Source organism: Archocentrus centrarchus, chromosome 23, assembly GCF_007364275.1.
Source record: "Archocentrus centrarchus isolate MPI-CPG fArcCen1 chromosome 23, fArcCen1, whole genome shotgun sequence".
NCBI lineage: Eukaryota > Metazoa > Chordata > Actinopteri > Cichliformes > Cichlidae > Archocentrus > Archocentrus centrarchus.
The window spans coordinates 8,550,574-8,565,139 of record NC_044368.1 but is presented as its reverse complement, the minus strand read 5'-3'; the positions used below and the strand labels follow the sequence as shown (position 1 = coordinate 8,565,139).

Genomic DNA, 14,566 nt, shown 5'->3' with positions numbered 1-14,566 from the left:
TGAAGATTTGTAAAGACGGCTATAGAAGTTAAATACTTCATCTGTTATTTGTTGAGGCTCTGAACATTCCACTCCATCAATCATAAGACTATTAATTGCATTATATTCTTGTCTACGTTTTTCTAAGTTGCAAAAGAAGGCACTGTTCTTTTCTCCCTCTTCGATCCATCTGGCTCTAGACCTTATGTAGGCACCTTTTGCCCTATTCATGTATAATCTGTCCAAATCAGACTGTAATTTGTTTATAGTTTCTTTGTCCTCATCACTCCAGCTCAACTTACTATAAAGTGACATTAGATTTTTGACCACCATTGTTTCGTCTGCTTTAATTTTACTGTTTAAATCTTGTCCAAATCTAATTGAACATTTCCTGATGCTATATTTCAAGTATTCCCATTTAAGAATTGGTTTTTCAATAGTATTGTCATTCGTTATATTTATAATAAGTTCCTTAATAGATTGACAATATTCCAAATTTGTGAGAAGCTTGGAATTAAATTTCCAGTAATTATTAAATTTACTACTACTGTTCTGTTTTTTTAGTTTTAAATTGATAATGCAGTGATCACTTAGCGGACTGCTTGCTATACTCGTTTCTATAGCATAGCCTAAGATTGCACCAGATACCAGCCAATAATCTATACGTGATCTGCTTTGACCATTAGGTTTATGCCAGGTAAATTGTTTAACTCCAGTATGTAGCATTCTCCAAACATCTGTCAGTTTTGCGTTGTTAACGAAGTCTTCAAGAGTAGGATTTTTTGTTTCTCCTGACAGCTGTGTAGGCCATCTATCCATCCATTCATCTGGGGCCAAATTGAAATCCCCTCCAATTATAATATGATCCGTAGAGAAATTAGCAGTTAACCGTATCCACAGTATTCCTGACTTCGCGCCACTACCCATAATTCATAGCGGAAACCGGTAGTTTACTTCCGTTTGCGCTGTTGTTTACGGTTGCGGGCTTACACACTTGCCGTTCATTTAAACATGTTGACACTGCAGTTTCTTTTACCTGGCCTAAATGGTACCACATCGGAGGTGGATACATTGCAAGGATGTTTTAAAAAGCAGCGAGGTAACAGTGCCTCACCCGTCACTTGTGTAAATGACATGAAATTATGGCCTGAAGTCAGCTACATCGACATTATCAGTTACCTTGTTTTTTCCGAAGGTGTTGATGGCGGGGAATCACGTAATTATAAGAGCACCAGATTACCTTCAAAGCAATAAAATCAATAAAGTAATGCTGAACAAATAAGGCAACATTTTCCTTAAAGCAGCTGTAGAGCTGAGCCAGCGGATCGGCCAAGCTAAGCACTTAGCATGGGTCATGCTAAGGGAAAGTGGAGCGGTGTATCGCGGATTAGGAAAATCATGCAGTGATGCTGCAGCTATTCTGTGGAAGGTAAATCACTGATCTGGATATCAGAGTGTTCAGATCACTGAAACAGAAACACTGGACTGGCCGAAGGCTGTGATCAGGGAGACATGCAGCTGTCATCTTGCTAACTGCTACGTGTTTACATGAAGGCAGGCATTGTTTAAGCTTTGTGTATGCTGTATGCTGTAGTGTCACACTATAAATAAAATAACGTAAAAAAATAAGAGGCTGTACATTAAAGGAAAACTTAAAACATAAGGAAAAAATACGGTAATAGGATGTGCAACTGGGTAGTATAATTTGGGGAAAAAGAACAAATTTACAGAATAAAATAATTTGAAAAAATGTACAGACTGATGTAGTGACAACCGGCAACAGCACAAGTTGAATCCGAGCTCATGTTCCAACTAATAAAGCCGCCTGTTACAGCACAAAGAATTTTGTCATTAACTCTGGCTCTAACTTTGGGTAACCGGAAGTATAAAACCGAACAGCGGAAGTAGCAGTCTGTCATGGCAGCCTACGTGTGCTCTTCCAGAAACCCGTGGATAAAGACGACATGTAGCAGTTACTGTGACACTTTGACGATAAATAAAGCTTAAAAAAAAAAAAAAGACGACATGTAGCATGCCTCCTTTCTCATAAATCTCATTTTATTTGCTGCTAAATTTTACATACATAAATGCAAGTTTTCAAATCAAAAACCTAAATTCTTCATTTTTAAATCTGAGTTTGACAAATATATTAAGACCTTATCCCAAATACAAAACAAAAAGGCTCTCAAGACAATATCTATCTGTAATACACTTAATGTTTTTATCTGAAAACCCTCGTGTCCACTTATTCTATTTATTCTTTATTTTATTTATTTTTTATTTTACTTCTTCTACACTTTTCTTTCTTGTTTTAATTGCAAGTTGCTGTATAATACATGTAAGTTCGTGTTTATGACTGTATCGTTGCTATTGTTGTACAATAAAGTTGTTAAAAAAAAAAAAAAGAAGACATGTAGCAGTTCCCATCCAGTCCGCTGGGTGCCAGCCGCGATGCTGGGAAACCTCCCGATGGCCACCACGCCCCTGGCTGAGAGTATTGGTAAGAAAAGGACAAGCCCAGTGCAGCTAACATTAACTGATGAGATGCCGTAAAAGTATCTGTTTTTCCCTATTTGACAAGGCGTGTCAGCATTTTGGTCACATGGCTACCAGTTGGGTTTCTGAGACAGGATGTACTTTAAAGTGAAAAAAAAGTCAATCCATTAGTCACTCAGCAGAAGGATCTTAACTGTTTTCTGAACTGATTCCAAGGGGAAAAGCATCAGGTATCAGCTCTGGTGACACCAGTAATACCCAGTTCATTGTCATAATGCACCTCAGTATTTTTCTGTGCATCGGAGGAATGGCCAAACATTTTGAGAGGGAGCAGCAAGTAAACCGTGACTTTTGGGGGGTGTAGAAGTCCAGTTTGAAGGGACATGCTGGTCTTCTGCATTCATCTTTGTACAAACAAGCCTTTTATGTTCCACAACAGCAGACGTGGACCATAAAAAGGCTGTATGTGTGGAGAATGACCCAAAGAGCTGACATAATAAACACACTTATTTTGAAATGAAAAAAACAAAGTGCAGCAAGGGTTTTAACAGATCTTAGTGATCAGCTGCTTCCTTGTGCTGTGGCTCAGTGAGCGTCCCTTCATTCTCAGATCTGTAAAGTGCTCTCAGTGAATTGGAGTTGATTTGATTTTAGCATGTAGATTCTGTTCTGATTGTAGTTTTGTGCACTAGTGGCCATCTGCATGCTGAAACCTAGTTAGTTCATACTGTTCCCTGTGCATGAGGGACTGACTGTTACTTCTTGCACAGTGCCTCACATTGTATTAGTGTCAGTGCACTGCAGCCTCCTTTTTGGCTAGCATGGGGGGTGAAAACAAGCTGAGAATAATCACTTATGTCCTTTAAAGTGATGATTTTCAACTTGAATATCCTCTGAAGAAAGATGTTAACATGTACTGTTGCTTCTCTCATTTTTTGTATAATTGTTATATATATATATATATATATATATATATATATATATATATATATATATATATATACACATATCCTGAGATCAAATTGTGTTGAATGTAGCCCTGGTCCAGTGTAAGAACTGTAAATTTATAATCTGCACACAAACACACAGAAGGATAAGTGGGGCTCCTGCAGTGAGATATGACTTTATGAACTTTTCCCCTAACACAGTAAAAGGGCAAAACCATGGACACCTTCATTCTAAGGAAAATCCACTCAGATTTTATCTTCATTACAGTTTCAATTAGTCCAACAGTAAATTAAGAAAAAATCAATTTAGTCAAATAAAAATAAAAAAATAATAAAAACAACAGATATCAGCCTCATTTATTGTTTTAAATTAGGGCCTGAATTTCATCCTCATTTCTAAACACACTCCCCTCATAAAGACAAACAAATATGGATGCATTGTCTTAATTTCTGCAAACTTGAATGAAATGTACCGATTTTAACTGTGTTTGATTCTGTCTACGTATATAATGAATGCATTTATTTTTTTATTTTAGGAATCCCACTGTACCTTTTTCAGCTTCAGATGAATCCTGTGTTGGTTCAGCCACCTCATGTCTATCTGACATCTAAAAGAGCAAAAAAGGACAAGTTAAAAGACATCCTGCAAACTACGGTGGCCCAGTGGTGCAAAGCAGAGCATCAAAGAAACCAAAGACATTTCACATTACACAAAAGGCAGAAAGGTAGGGATACGGATGACTGTCCCTGGTGACAGGTGAATGTCATTTCCTGTTTCTACACTACTCCCACCGGTGTTAAACTGAGTTTGAAATGATGCAAGATTAGACTGAAAACATATTGTATACAAAGGTTTTGTTGTTGTGTTTTGAACTCAGGCTTCCTGTGGGAAAATTGATGATCCTGTTTTTCATCTTTTCAAAGTAAAGTTAATAGTTGCTTTACATTTAAAATGAAGCTAAAACCAGACGACATTATACTTAATGTCATTCTTGCAGAAAGAACAGATAAAACATTGATATGTTAGTAAAATGTAAAATAGAAAGCCTCCAAGACTGCTCCTCCAGTTTAAATCCCTATAAGCAGCAGGATGAATGTCAGTCGGGTCGGTCGGTCTGACCAGCAGATCAGCGCAGAAGGGATTAGATGACATTCCTCACACTGACATGAAGTATTTTCTGTCTGCTGTATGACCCTGCTCCTGTCCTGTCTGAGATTGACGGCGATCACCTGTCCAGACTGAAGTTGTGACCCAGGACCGTGAGTAGCCAATAAAACCAGTCTGACCGGCATGTTCTCAAAACAAAGGTTGAATTTGTAAACTGTGTTTCAACAGATGGGGAAACATAATGTGACACGTTTGAGTGTGCAGAAGTACTTGTACTGAGCTACCAGGCCCACATCTTCCACTCCGACACTTTTTCCAATCATAAACACAGAGATGCCATAAAAGAAGCACAGCACAAAGACACTAAGAAACTGAAGTTGAAGCTTTGCAGAGCTAATAAAGCTTTCAGGTCATCACAGAGCTTATCTGGGACTGCTTTTTGAAGTGTATCTCAAGTGAAACAAGCTGCTTATATCCTGTGTAAAACAGGTAAGCATTTGCAAAAAGTAAGCACCTCTGACTGGGCGTGTGCCGTTTTTGTTGGCTGGGAGGCGCAACAAATTTATTTGCATACTGAGATCTGTTCACATCCAGAAAGGACACGATATGAATCTTTATTTATTTTATTTTTTTTTACATAGGAATGCACAGGCCAATGTCCACATGACCCTTCAATCTATTTTAATTTTTCTAACAGGAAACCATCAGAGCAATGAAAAGCATGTGCAGTTGTGAGCCTGACTGAGTTTAGAATATACTGTGCACTGAAAGAACATACAGGAGCACAAAAAACAATTTAGATAATGTCTGCAGATAGAGATTACATGATATTATCAAGCTATAACCTTAAGAGGCCTTTTGGATCTGTTATTCACGCACATTCAAATTGTGTTTCAAATATAGCTGAAATGTGTGGCACTCTAAGTCATGAGTAATGTTGCACACACACTGGGTCAGATTAGTCTGCCTAGTGTTGCTAGCACCAGCAGCCATCCTTCTGTGCAAGCTAACATCTGCACAATTGTGCAGAGCGTGGTCACGCATTGCTTTGGTCAGATGGTAATGTGGGCTATGACACCACTGAAACACAAGCATTCTTATCAATGTACTGCAGTTAGTATGGCTGACATTTGCTTACTTTACCCCTCACTTGTTTACAACTTCCCATCACCGACAGAGAGTGCTTAGCCATCTGTCAGGAGACAGTTAATGATGGGAGGCATTCTAACATCTCAGGATAAACAGGTAACTGCCATTACAATGGCTGCAATGTATAAACATCTCGTTAACCAGTCACCAACAGTAGTTTATCAGTCTGTTACTAGCACTAATTCGCAGGTATATGTATCTGTGCAGTGCACCCATACAGCCTAATCAACTTATCACTCCACTATCATCCCCAAACACGGTCACTTCTGGTCCAGCTCGTTTATACACAGTCTACTGTTACTATTCAATTCAATTTTAATTCAGTTGTATTTATACAACACCAATTCCCAACAACAGTCATCTAAGGGAACTTTATACTGTAAGGTCAACCCTCTACAATATTAGAGAGAGAATCCTAACGATAACGATCCCATATGAGCAACCATTAGGTGAGAGTGGGAAGGACAAATTCCCTTTTAACAGGAAGAAACTTCCAGCAGAACCAGGCTCAGTCCGCCTGCCAGACTTTAGTAGATGTACAAGTTGCTTCTGTACTGTGATACTTACTGTTACAATTTGCTGCTCCAACTGCTGTATCTTGGTGTTGGTCTCTTCCTGTTCTGTAGTTTTTATTTCGAGTTGTTCTGAAAATAACATGTCCATATTAATCAGTGCCTGGTAAAAAAAAGATTAATTCATTGAATCCCACACACAGACGTCCAAAAAACCACTCATACCCTTCAGGGTTTCCATGCTGTGGGTGAGCTGGGCACACTGTTCCTCACTTGCGCTGCATTCGTCTTTCAGCCTTGTCATTTGTGCTTCTATAGAGTGCACGGTGTCCAGGAGGTGAGACAGGTCAACAGGGACAGGGATCTCCTCTGGCACGTTTCCTTCAGCCAGAGAACATAAATGCCTCCAGATTTCACCCAAGATCTCGCCCTTCATCTGCATATCTTCCTGCTTCTCCCTGAGGGAAGCCAGCTCTTTCTCCAGTTTTTCCACTTCGGATTTCTCCCTCTCTGAGGCATCCTGCCTGGCATGGACAGCTGCAGACTCTGCCTCTCTCACTGACGCAAGTTCGCCTTCGAGCTGAGCAATTTCCGTCCTGTGTCTCTCGCTTGCTTGGGCAGCTGCAAGCTCAGCCTCTTTCATCACAGCCAGCTCTGCCTCCAATCTGGCAACTTCCATCTTCTCCTTCTCCAGTGCCTCATGATTGGCACGCTCTGCTTCTCTCAGGGAGGCCAGCTCACACTCCTGCCTTGCCACTTCCATTCTCTCTTTTTCCAGGGCCTCCAGGCTGGCTCGAAGGCCTGCGAGTTCTGCATCAGCCCTGCTCGCCTGTTCAGCCCACTGTTGCCTCTCCTCCTCCCTCAGCTTGACAGCCTCCGCCAGTTCCTGCTCCATCTGCCGGAACTGAGCAGTCAGGATCTGAGCAGAAAGAGAAAGACTGTATGTGTGGGTGTGTTTTATGTGGCTCAGAAAAACAATGTACGTGTCATCTAGACGTAGGGCGTGTCTTGTTTGAACAGCTTTCTTTTCTTTACCAGCATCTGTAAATAGTCGCCAAGATGCAGGACAACGTCAAAACCAATACACAATAAGCAGGCAAACAACTATCCAGTCCAACAGGATCTGTACCTGTTTCTGCTGATCAGCACTGCTCACTTCCTGCTGCAGCATTTCCAGCTCTCCTGCACGAGCCTTTAGGGCCTCTTCGAGCTCTTCACAGCGCTGCTGAGACAGGGAGAGTGTAAGGCAATGTGAATGCATATCTGAAGGGTGGATATTAAGTGCACTTTCACTGCTTCACAAACTGAAACAGTTTTTTGTTTCAGTTTTGGTTTTTTTTTCTGACCCCAGTGTTGGTTGTAGTTCATGGACACTTATAGGGGCAAAGGTGTTCCCTTTTTCCTTGATAAAGGATCAAATAATGCATCTCTCTTATGGTATATGGGTGATTTCAAACTATACAAATGAAATAAAGTAATTTTTTTACTTTAGAGGCTTTATGAAGAAAAGTGAAGTAACGGTACAAACTCAAGTGGAATCAGTCAGCTATTAATGAAGAAACTACAGCCTAATTTGTTAGTTATGCTCGACATGCAGGATCTCTTACCTTCTGAATCTCGCCCTCATTCTGAGACAGCGCTGTGGTCTTCAGCAGCTCCTCTTCATGTTTCTGAATCTGTTCCTGGAAACGCACGTCCTTCTCACAGACCACCGCCTGCAGTACCCGCAGCTGAAAGCAAAAAACACAACAAATCATTCAGAAAGCACACTCCCATTAAATTTAGGTCCACACCCAGAGATGTTGTGCGTTACCTGTTCACCATGGGCAGCTTCTTTCTCCTGAAGGAGCTGCTCAAAGGTCTGAAGTCGTTCTTTAAGCTCTCGGCTCCTGGCTTCCTCCTCGCTCAGCTTGTTCTTCAGCTCTTGGAGCTCCTCCTCGACTGCAGCACCGGCTCCAGTGAAAGAGCTGTCTGGACTCTGCTGCAGACAAAACAGATTCTCAAGTCAGATAAAATGGAAGGACTTGAACTTTATTACGGGCCTGCGGGTAACCAGAGGCATATCTTTGTCTACACAAACAACAAATCAATTAATGCACTTTTTTCCCCCCAAGTGCCTTAGACCCAAAGGTGCCAGCTACCATTACTCTACACTTAAAGACATTATATCAGGATTCTCATAGTAAAAGCCAAACACAGGCACAATTGTAATATCTCAGTAAGCATGCAAAAAAGACAACATTTAGCCTCACTAAAACTCACTGTTGCTCCTCCTTGACCTTTCAACTCAGTTATCTGTTTGGTGAGCGATGCCATCTTGGCTTTGGCCTGCAGCTTGAGTTTGGTGAAACGGGCCTCAGCTTCTTCTCTCTCGTTCTATAACATGAAGCAAAATAACACTCAAACTACAAAATATTGCATGTGAACACTCGCTCACAAGCACATACACACAGAGGTTTACTTACCTTGAGCTGAGCATCTTTGCTGGTCAGCTCAGTGTCCTTTTGGAGGAGCTGGGTGTCTTTGTCTCGGATGAGCTCCTTCAGCTGGACCACCAGTTGTTCCAGGTGGGTCAGCCTTTCCATGGCCTCCTCAGGTAACTCAGACCCCATTGTAGCCTGACCCTCATCAGCAGGGAGCTGAGGCACTAGTGTGCCCTATAAAAAGGAAACAAATACAGACTGGTTTACCTATTATGTTTGGTCCTACACAGTCTGTAAAACACTGATATGAAGGAGCCTAAAGTTGTGCCAGCGAAAAAAAGTTGTTTGAGCTATTTATCAATAGACAGGTGCTGTTTAATTATTTTGTCAAAAGATCAAACACAAGCAAACATTTCTTCTCATTATCTGCTTCTCTATTAAAGGAATGATTTCCTTAACATAAAGTTTAGACATTTAAAAGCTGGGGACACCGCTGGCTCAAAAACTCTTCATTATAAGCTGTTAAAATTTATGTGACGCTCTTTCACCTGCGGGTCTCCATCTGGGCCCTCCTCTCCAGAGAGCTCCTGGAGGACTGTGGCCAGACGGCTGAGCATAAAGATGGCACTGTGACAGTAAAAATAAAATGTAAAAGAAATCATGGGTTTCAGTGTAGTTGAATGTCTAACACATAAATTTTCTTCTTTATGGCAAACCCTTCACTGTTCACTCAAGATAAAATACAGGATATGTAATATATCTGCCATTTTTTATCTGCAGTGGGTATAAAAGGTGTACACACCCCTGTTAAAATACCAGGTTTCTGTGATGTTGAAAAATGAGAGCACAACAAATCATTTCAAAACTTTTCCCACTTTTATTGTAACCTATAACTTGTACAGTTCAATTGAACAACAAACAAATCAGTTAGGAACAAAAATATAAAAAATAAAAAACTTAATAAGCTGGTTGCATAAGTGTGCACACCCTTAAACTAATACTATGTTGAAGCACCTTTTGATTTAATCACAACATTCAGTCTTAGTTACACACCTGCCATGAATTAAAGAGACACTGATTAACTCCAAATTAAGTTCAGCTGTCCTAGTAAGATTTTCCTGACATTTACTCTGTTGCCTCCTACAGCAGAAGCCATAGTTCAGAGAGAGCTTACAAAGCATCAAAGCAATCTCATTGTTGAAATGTATCAGGCAGGAGAAGAGTACAAAAAAAATTATCTCCACAGAGTTGCATATGCCATGGAACACTGTGAAGACAGTCATCAAAAAGGGGAGGAAATATGGGACAACAGTGACATTGCAAAGAACTGGATGTCCCCCCAAATTTGATGAAACCGGTGAGACAGGCTGCCAAGAGACCTACAGCAACACCGAAGGAGCTGCAGGAACGCGTACTACATGTGACAACAATCTTCTGTATTCTTCATCTGTCTGGACTGGGGGTAGGGTTGCAAAACAGAAGCCTTTTCTGATGGGGAAAAAAATGAAAAAGAAAAAACAAAAAACATCTAAGCTGGCTACAATTTGCAAAAAGAAAAATACAAAAAAAAAAAAACCTCACAGCAAGTCTCCCAGAAGCACATGGGAAATGTGTGCCACAATTCCAAAAAGGTATATTTGGTGCAAAATCAGCACAAATCAAAACTAATGCATCACCAAAACCCACAGTGAAGCATGGTGGTGGCAGTATCGTGTTTTTGCGTTGCTTTTCTTCAGCTAGAACTGGACAATCAAGGTAAAAGGAATTATGAGCAGTTCCAAATACCAGTCACTTCTGGCCCAGGACCTTCAGGCATTTGCTAGAAAGATGAAGAGGAATTTCACCTTTCAACATAACAATGACAACAAGCATACACCCAAATCAACAAAAGAATGGCTACACCAGAAGAAACTTAGATCAGACCCAAATCCAAAAATCTGTGGAGTGAACTGCAGAGGACTGTGCACAAGAGACACTCTCATAATCTGACTGATGCGGAGTGCTTTTTCCAAGGACAAATGGACAAATATTGCCAAATCAAAATGTGTCATGCTGATAGACTCCTACTCAAGGAGACTAAATGCTGTGATTAAATCTAAATATGTTCAAACAAACTATTAGTTTAAGGGTGTGCACACTTATGCAACCAGTTTATTGTACATTTTTTATTTTTTATATTTTTGCCCCAGTACAATTGAATTGTACAGGTTATAGGTCACACTAAAGGTGGGAAAAGTTTTGAAATGATTTATTGTGGTCATATTTTTTAACATCACAAAAATCTGGCATTCTAACAGGAGTATGCACACTTTTTATATCCACTGTATGTCCTACATCAATGTTCAGTCCACCTTCAGCTGGAGCAAACATATTCATTTTTAGTTAGATTAATAAACAGATCAAATACATGTTCTGTGAAGGCATGAATACAAACATACTGATTTTAAATTGTGTGCACATGCAGGCAGGGGAAAGATTAGTATTTAAGATTAAAGTTCATAACTTGGAGACAACAGCTTACAAAATAAACCCGTCACGCAGGCACTACTGTCAATAAAGGCATCAAAACATGATCCAAGGCTAGACAGAGGTCTTGAGCCAAAATGAGCTCTTGAAAATATTTAAACTTCTGCAGCTCTGACAGTTGGTCAAAAATCTTTCTTAATCTTTCTTACAAAATCAATTAAGAAGTCACTATCTGCCTTCAGGTTGTTTTGGTTCAGGTTGCTATAAATGAGAGAAAAGCCTTAAATATTTATATTTAGAAGTCAAAACTGGAACATTTTAGGCAATTTTGCTTTAAGGACAACTCTGAATAGGTACTGGCAGGCATATTATATTATGTATAAAATAATTACCTGTTCTGCAAGCATCTTTATGACTGTTATTGTGCCAACATATAATCAATCCAGTCCTGTTTGCCCACTTAAAATATCTTTATAAAACTGTGAAATTTGTTGTGATTTCTGCTGCCCTCTTGGCCAGATCTCGGTTGAAAAAGACATTTTTAAACTGCTATAAATGAGTTGTTGACATACACTCAACAAAAATATAAACGCAAAAACCCAAAGGGTTAAGTTAAAATAACATGCACATGCACTCAAGAAGGAATGGGCCAATATCCCACAGGTCACTATTGACAATCTGGTGATTACCGTGTTTTATATGTGGTGCCAGCCTATATAAACAAATAAAAATGATGGTACTGTTCTGGTCATTTTATTTTTTATGGACAGGCATATTTGTCCCTAAAGTTTTCCCATTTCTTTGCCCATTCCGATAGTTTCAGCAATTTCGCTTCAGGAATTTCATTATATTTGAGAGTCCTTATCTCGATGCTATGATTGTTATTCCTTATATAGAGACGCTGTTTATTCTCGCGCTGATAAAAATCTAAACAGCAAATAAGCCGGAAATGCATAGATGGAATAAACAGTGCTGAGCAGGCCAATCACAGTAGATGCGGGCTGCGTCGACCCGATGTGTCGGTACATTTTCAGGGAAGTGCACGCCTTGTTAAGTTGGTTTTCCCACCGCCATTAGGGTCCAAAGGAGAAAAAGAAGGAGAAGGAGGTGGTTACGCCGTAGGTTAGGTCGTAGGGCTTTGCGGCTACGATTTCCCTCAGTAGAATAGATTCCCTGGGAGTTCTCCGAGCCGGAGCGGACAGCGCCGAATCTCTCCGAACCTGCCGGACGCTCCACTGCGGCTGCGTCACTCTTTTTGTGAACAGCAAAGATTATAAGCTAGCTAACGCGAAAATGCACGGCAAACTTTCCGAGCGGCTGGACGCTGATATCTTCAGAAACCAGCAAACGCTTCTAAAGATGAAGAGATACCTCCGTGAACAGGATGCTCCGTGAAAACATCCGTTTACCGCGGCCGTAGTTTCCACGACACAGTAATAAGTTAGCTGGAGCTGCTCAGCTAGCTGACGCTGATAACAGGTAAATAAGGACAGCGTCTTTAAAAGCGGCTTCGCTGAGTTTTTCTCCTTCGTGCATGACAGCTGTGTTACGCAGCCCAGTCAGGTGGGTGTTTTTAAAAGAAAACACGCTTGACTCACCTGTACGAGTGCTTTCCAGGTAAATGTGTCTGGCTTTTATTTGATATATTTCCTCGGATGGATTTCAGAGCAGAGCCACATCACCAAACGTTCCCGGAAACAAAACTTCCTCAACTGTGATTGGACGTCCGGGAGCTGCGTACGTAAGGGACTGTGTGCAAATTTACAAGCACCTATTCCTCTTTAGAGAGTATCTGCGAAAATATATACACCAAGGAAACGAAGACCTGACCCCAAAATACTCATATCTGCTTGTGGATAACACATAATAAATTATAATGATGGCAAGACATGACCAAAGAGTCAACCTGCTCATCAACCATGGCAGGCAGCTGGGCAGGAGCCTGCTGCTGCTGGCACACTATGCCACAGTGTTTGTGGCGTTTGCGGGGCGCTCTGTGCAGTGGATGGTGGATGCAGTGAAGTGGACCAGCCTGTTTGCACGCTACACTGTGTCAGTTTTTGACTCCATCTACAGACACCTGCACTGGGGGAAAAGGAAAAGCGTCCCCGGTGTGGCCAGAGAGATCTGCCCGAGCTCTGAAGTGGAGCCACAGTGACTTTATTCATCTGTTATAACTTTGTCTATCTGTGTCACATGAGCAGGAGACCTAAAGAAGACACTGTAAATGAATATGAAGCTGAACAAAGAGTGAAAACAATGCCTTACTGAAGCTTTTTACCTTTTTAAGCTTTTAAAACATTGTTTATTTCTAACATAGTTCTGGTAGTGTATGTGTGGGTAAATATCCATGTTTAGGAGAAGCTCTTCCAAACAGTTGGAAGCTGTATATCCAGGCCAGTCATCCATCATACCTTCTGTCACAGGGTAATGAAAACTAATGCAAATGTACAGGAAGAACACTTTTATGAGTTTAGCCCTTGCTGTGTTGCTTAAAAATGCTACACAAACTAATTTTAGTTTTGTATTTTATAAATATATATATTTATTTTAACTGTTAGAAGATTTAAAAGCTATTTAAACATTCACATGTAGAGTATATCTCTGTTATTTGTCTTTTATGACATTTACAAGTTGTAAGAATATGTTGCTAAAATTAAAATACACTTATAGCTGCAGAACACAACATGCTATGCTTTTGAGTATGATTACTCAATCATTGTAACAAAACACTAATATTTAATTTTATGCGACAGCACTTAGACACGAATGTCATATTATTTTCTGTGTTTTGATATTATTACACTAAGTTGAACTGTAACGCCTCTTTGGCTTTAATCTGTGGTATCCAAATAAACTTCTCAATGAGAGCATTTGTAGTAATCCTGTTTATCTGCAGACTTAACAAAACACAAATCCACAGAGAAGCTGATACTGTTGAACCTTTGTTTTCTTGGTTGAAAATGACATAAAGAATAAACAGATTATTCATAATCTGCCATATAAGGACATTTCACAGGACAATCATTAAGCAGCATGCTAAACCAGAACTAAAAAAAAAAAAAACCCACTGCTTTTCCAACTTACTTTGCCCTTTTTATTGATGAAACAATTAGCTAAATAGTACAGGCTTTGCAAAATTTCACGTATAGCTTCCTTATTCTGGATAGTTGCTGATAACAAGCCCAGTGAGAGGAGCTGTTACAGCTGATGTGTAGTCACAAGGTATATGGAGTAAGTTTGTATCATGTGACACTGTCATTATTTATTTAAAAAAACACTAAGCCAAAATGCGGAGTACACCTACATGATTCAGCAGCTTTTAGAACCACCTTCAGCAGCAATAAGTTGAAGTATAATTTTCTATGTAACATTATCAGTCTCTCACATCACTGTAGAGTAATTCTGGCTGACTCTTGCTACAATGTTGCATCAGTTCATTGAGGTTTGCAGACATTTGTTTATGCACAGCTCTCTTAAGATCCC

The 14,566-nt window shown here is 40.1% G+C and overlaps 1 protein-coding gene across 2 annotated transcripts in view; it reads right to left on the bottom strand.

Moving 5' to 3' along the window:
* Positions 1-12,788, bottom strand: part of golgb1 (golgin B1) — a 30,408-nt gene extending 17,620 nt beyond the window's left edge. Inside the window, exons 1-10 of one of the 2 annotated variants that reach the window (XM_030719733.1) lie at positions 12,679-12,788; positions 9,163-9,241; positions 8,657-8,848; positions 8,454-8,567; positions 8,005-8,172; positions 7,799-7,921; positions 7,321-7,416; positions 6,417-7,110; positions 6,247-6,323; positions 3,973-4,030 (exon numbers count right to left, since the gene is read on the bottom strand). In XM_030719733.1, coding sequence (XP_030575593.1) covers positions 3,973-4,030; positions 6,247-6,323; positions 6,417-7,110; positions 7,321-7,416; positions 7,799-7,921; positions 8,005-8,172; positions 8,454-8,567; positions 8,657-8,848; positions 9,163-9,231 — 1,591 coding nt within the window. In that variant the 5' untranslated portion in view covers positions 9,232-9,241; positions 12,679-12,788. The remainder of the gene's footprint in view (positions 1-3,972; positions 4,031-6,246; positions 6,324-6,416; positions 7,111-7,320; positions 7,417-7,798; positions 7,922-8,004; positions 8,173-8,453; positions 8,568-8,656; positions 8,849-9,162; positions 9,242-12,678) is intronic. The other variant, XM_030719734.1, reaches the window with a different exon arrangement.
* Between the last annotated feature and the right edge of the window lie 1,778 nt (positions 12,789-14,566).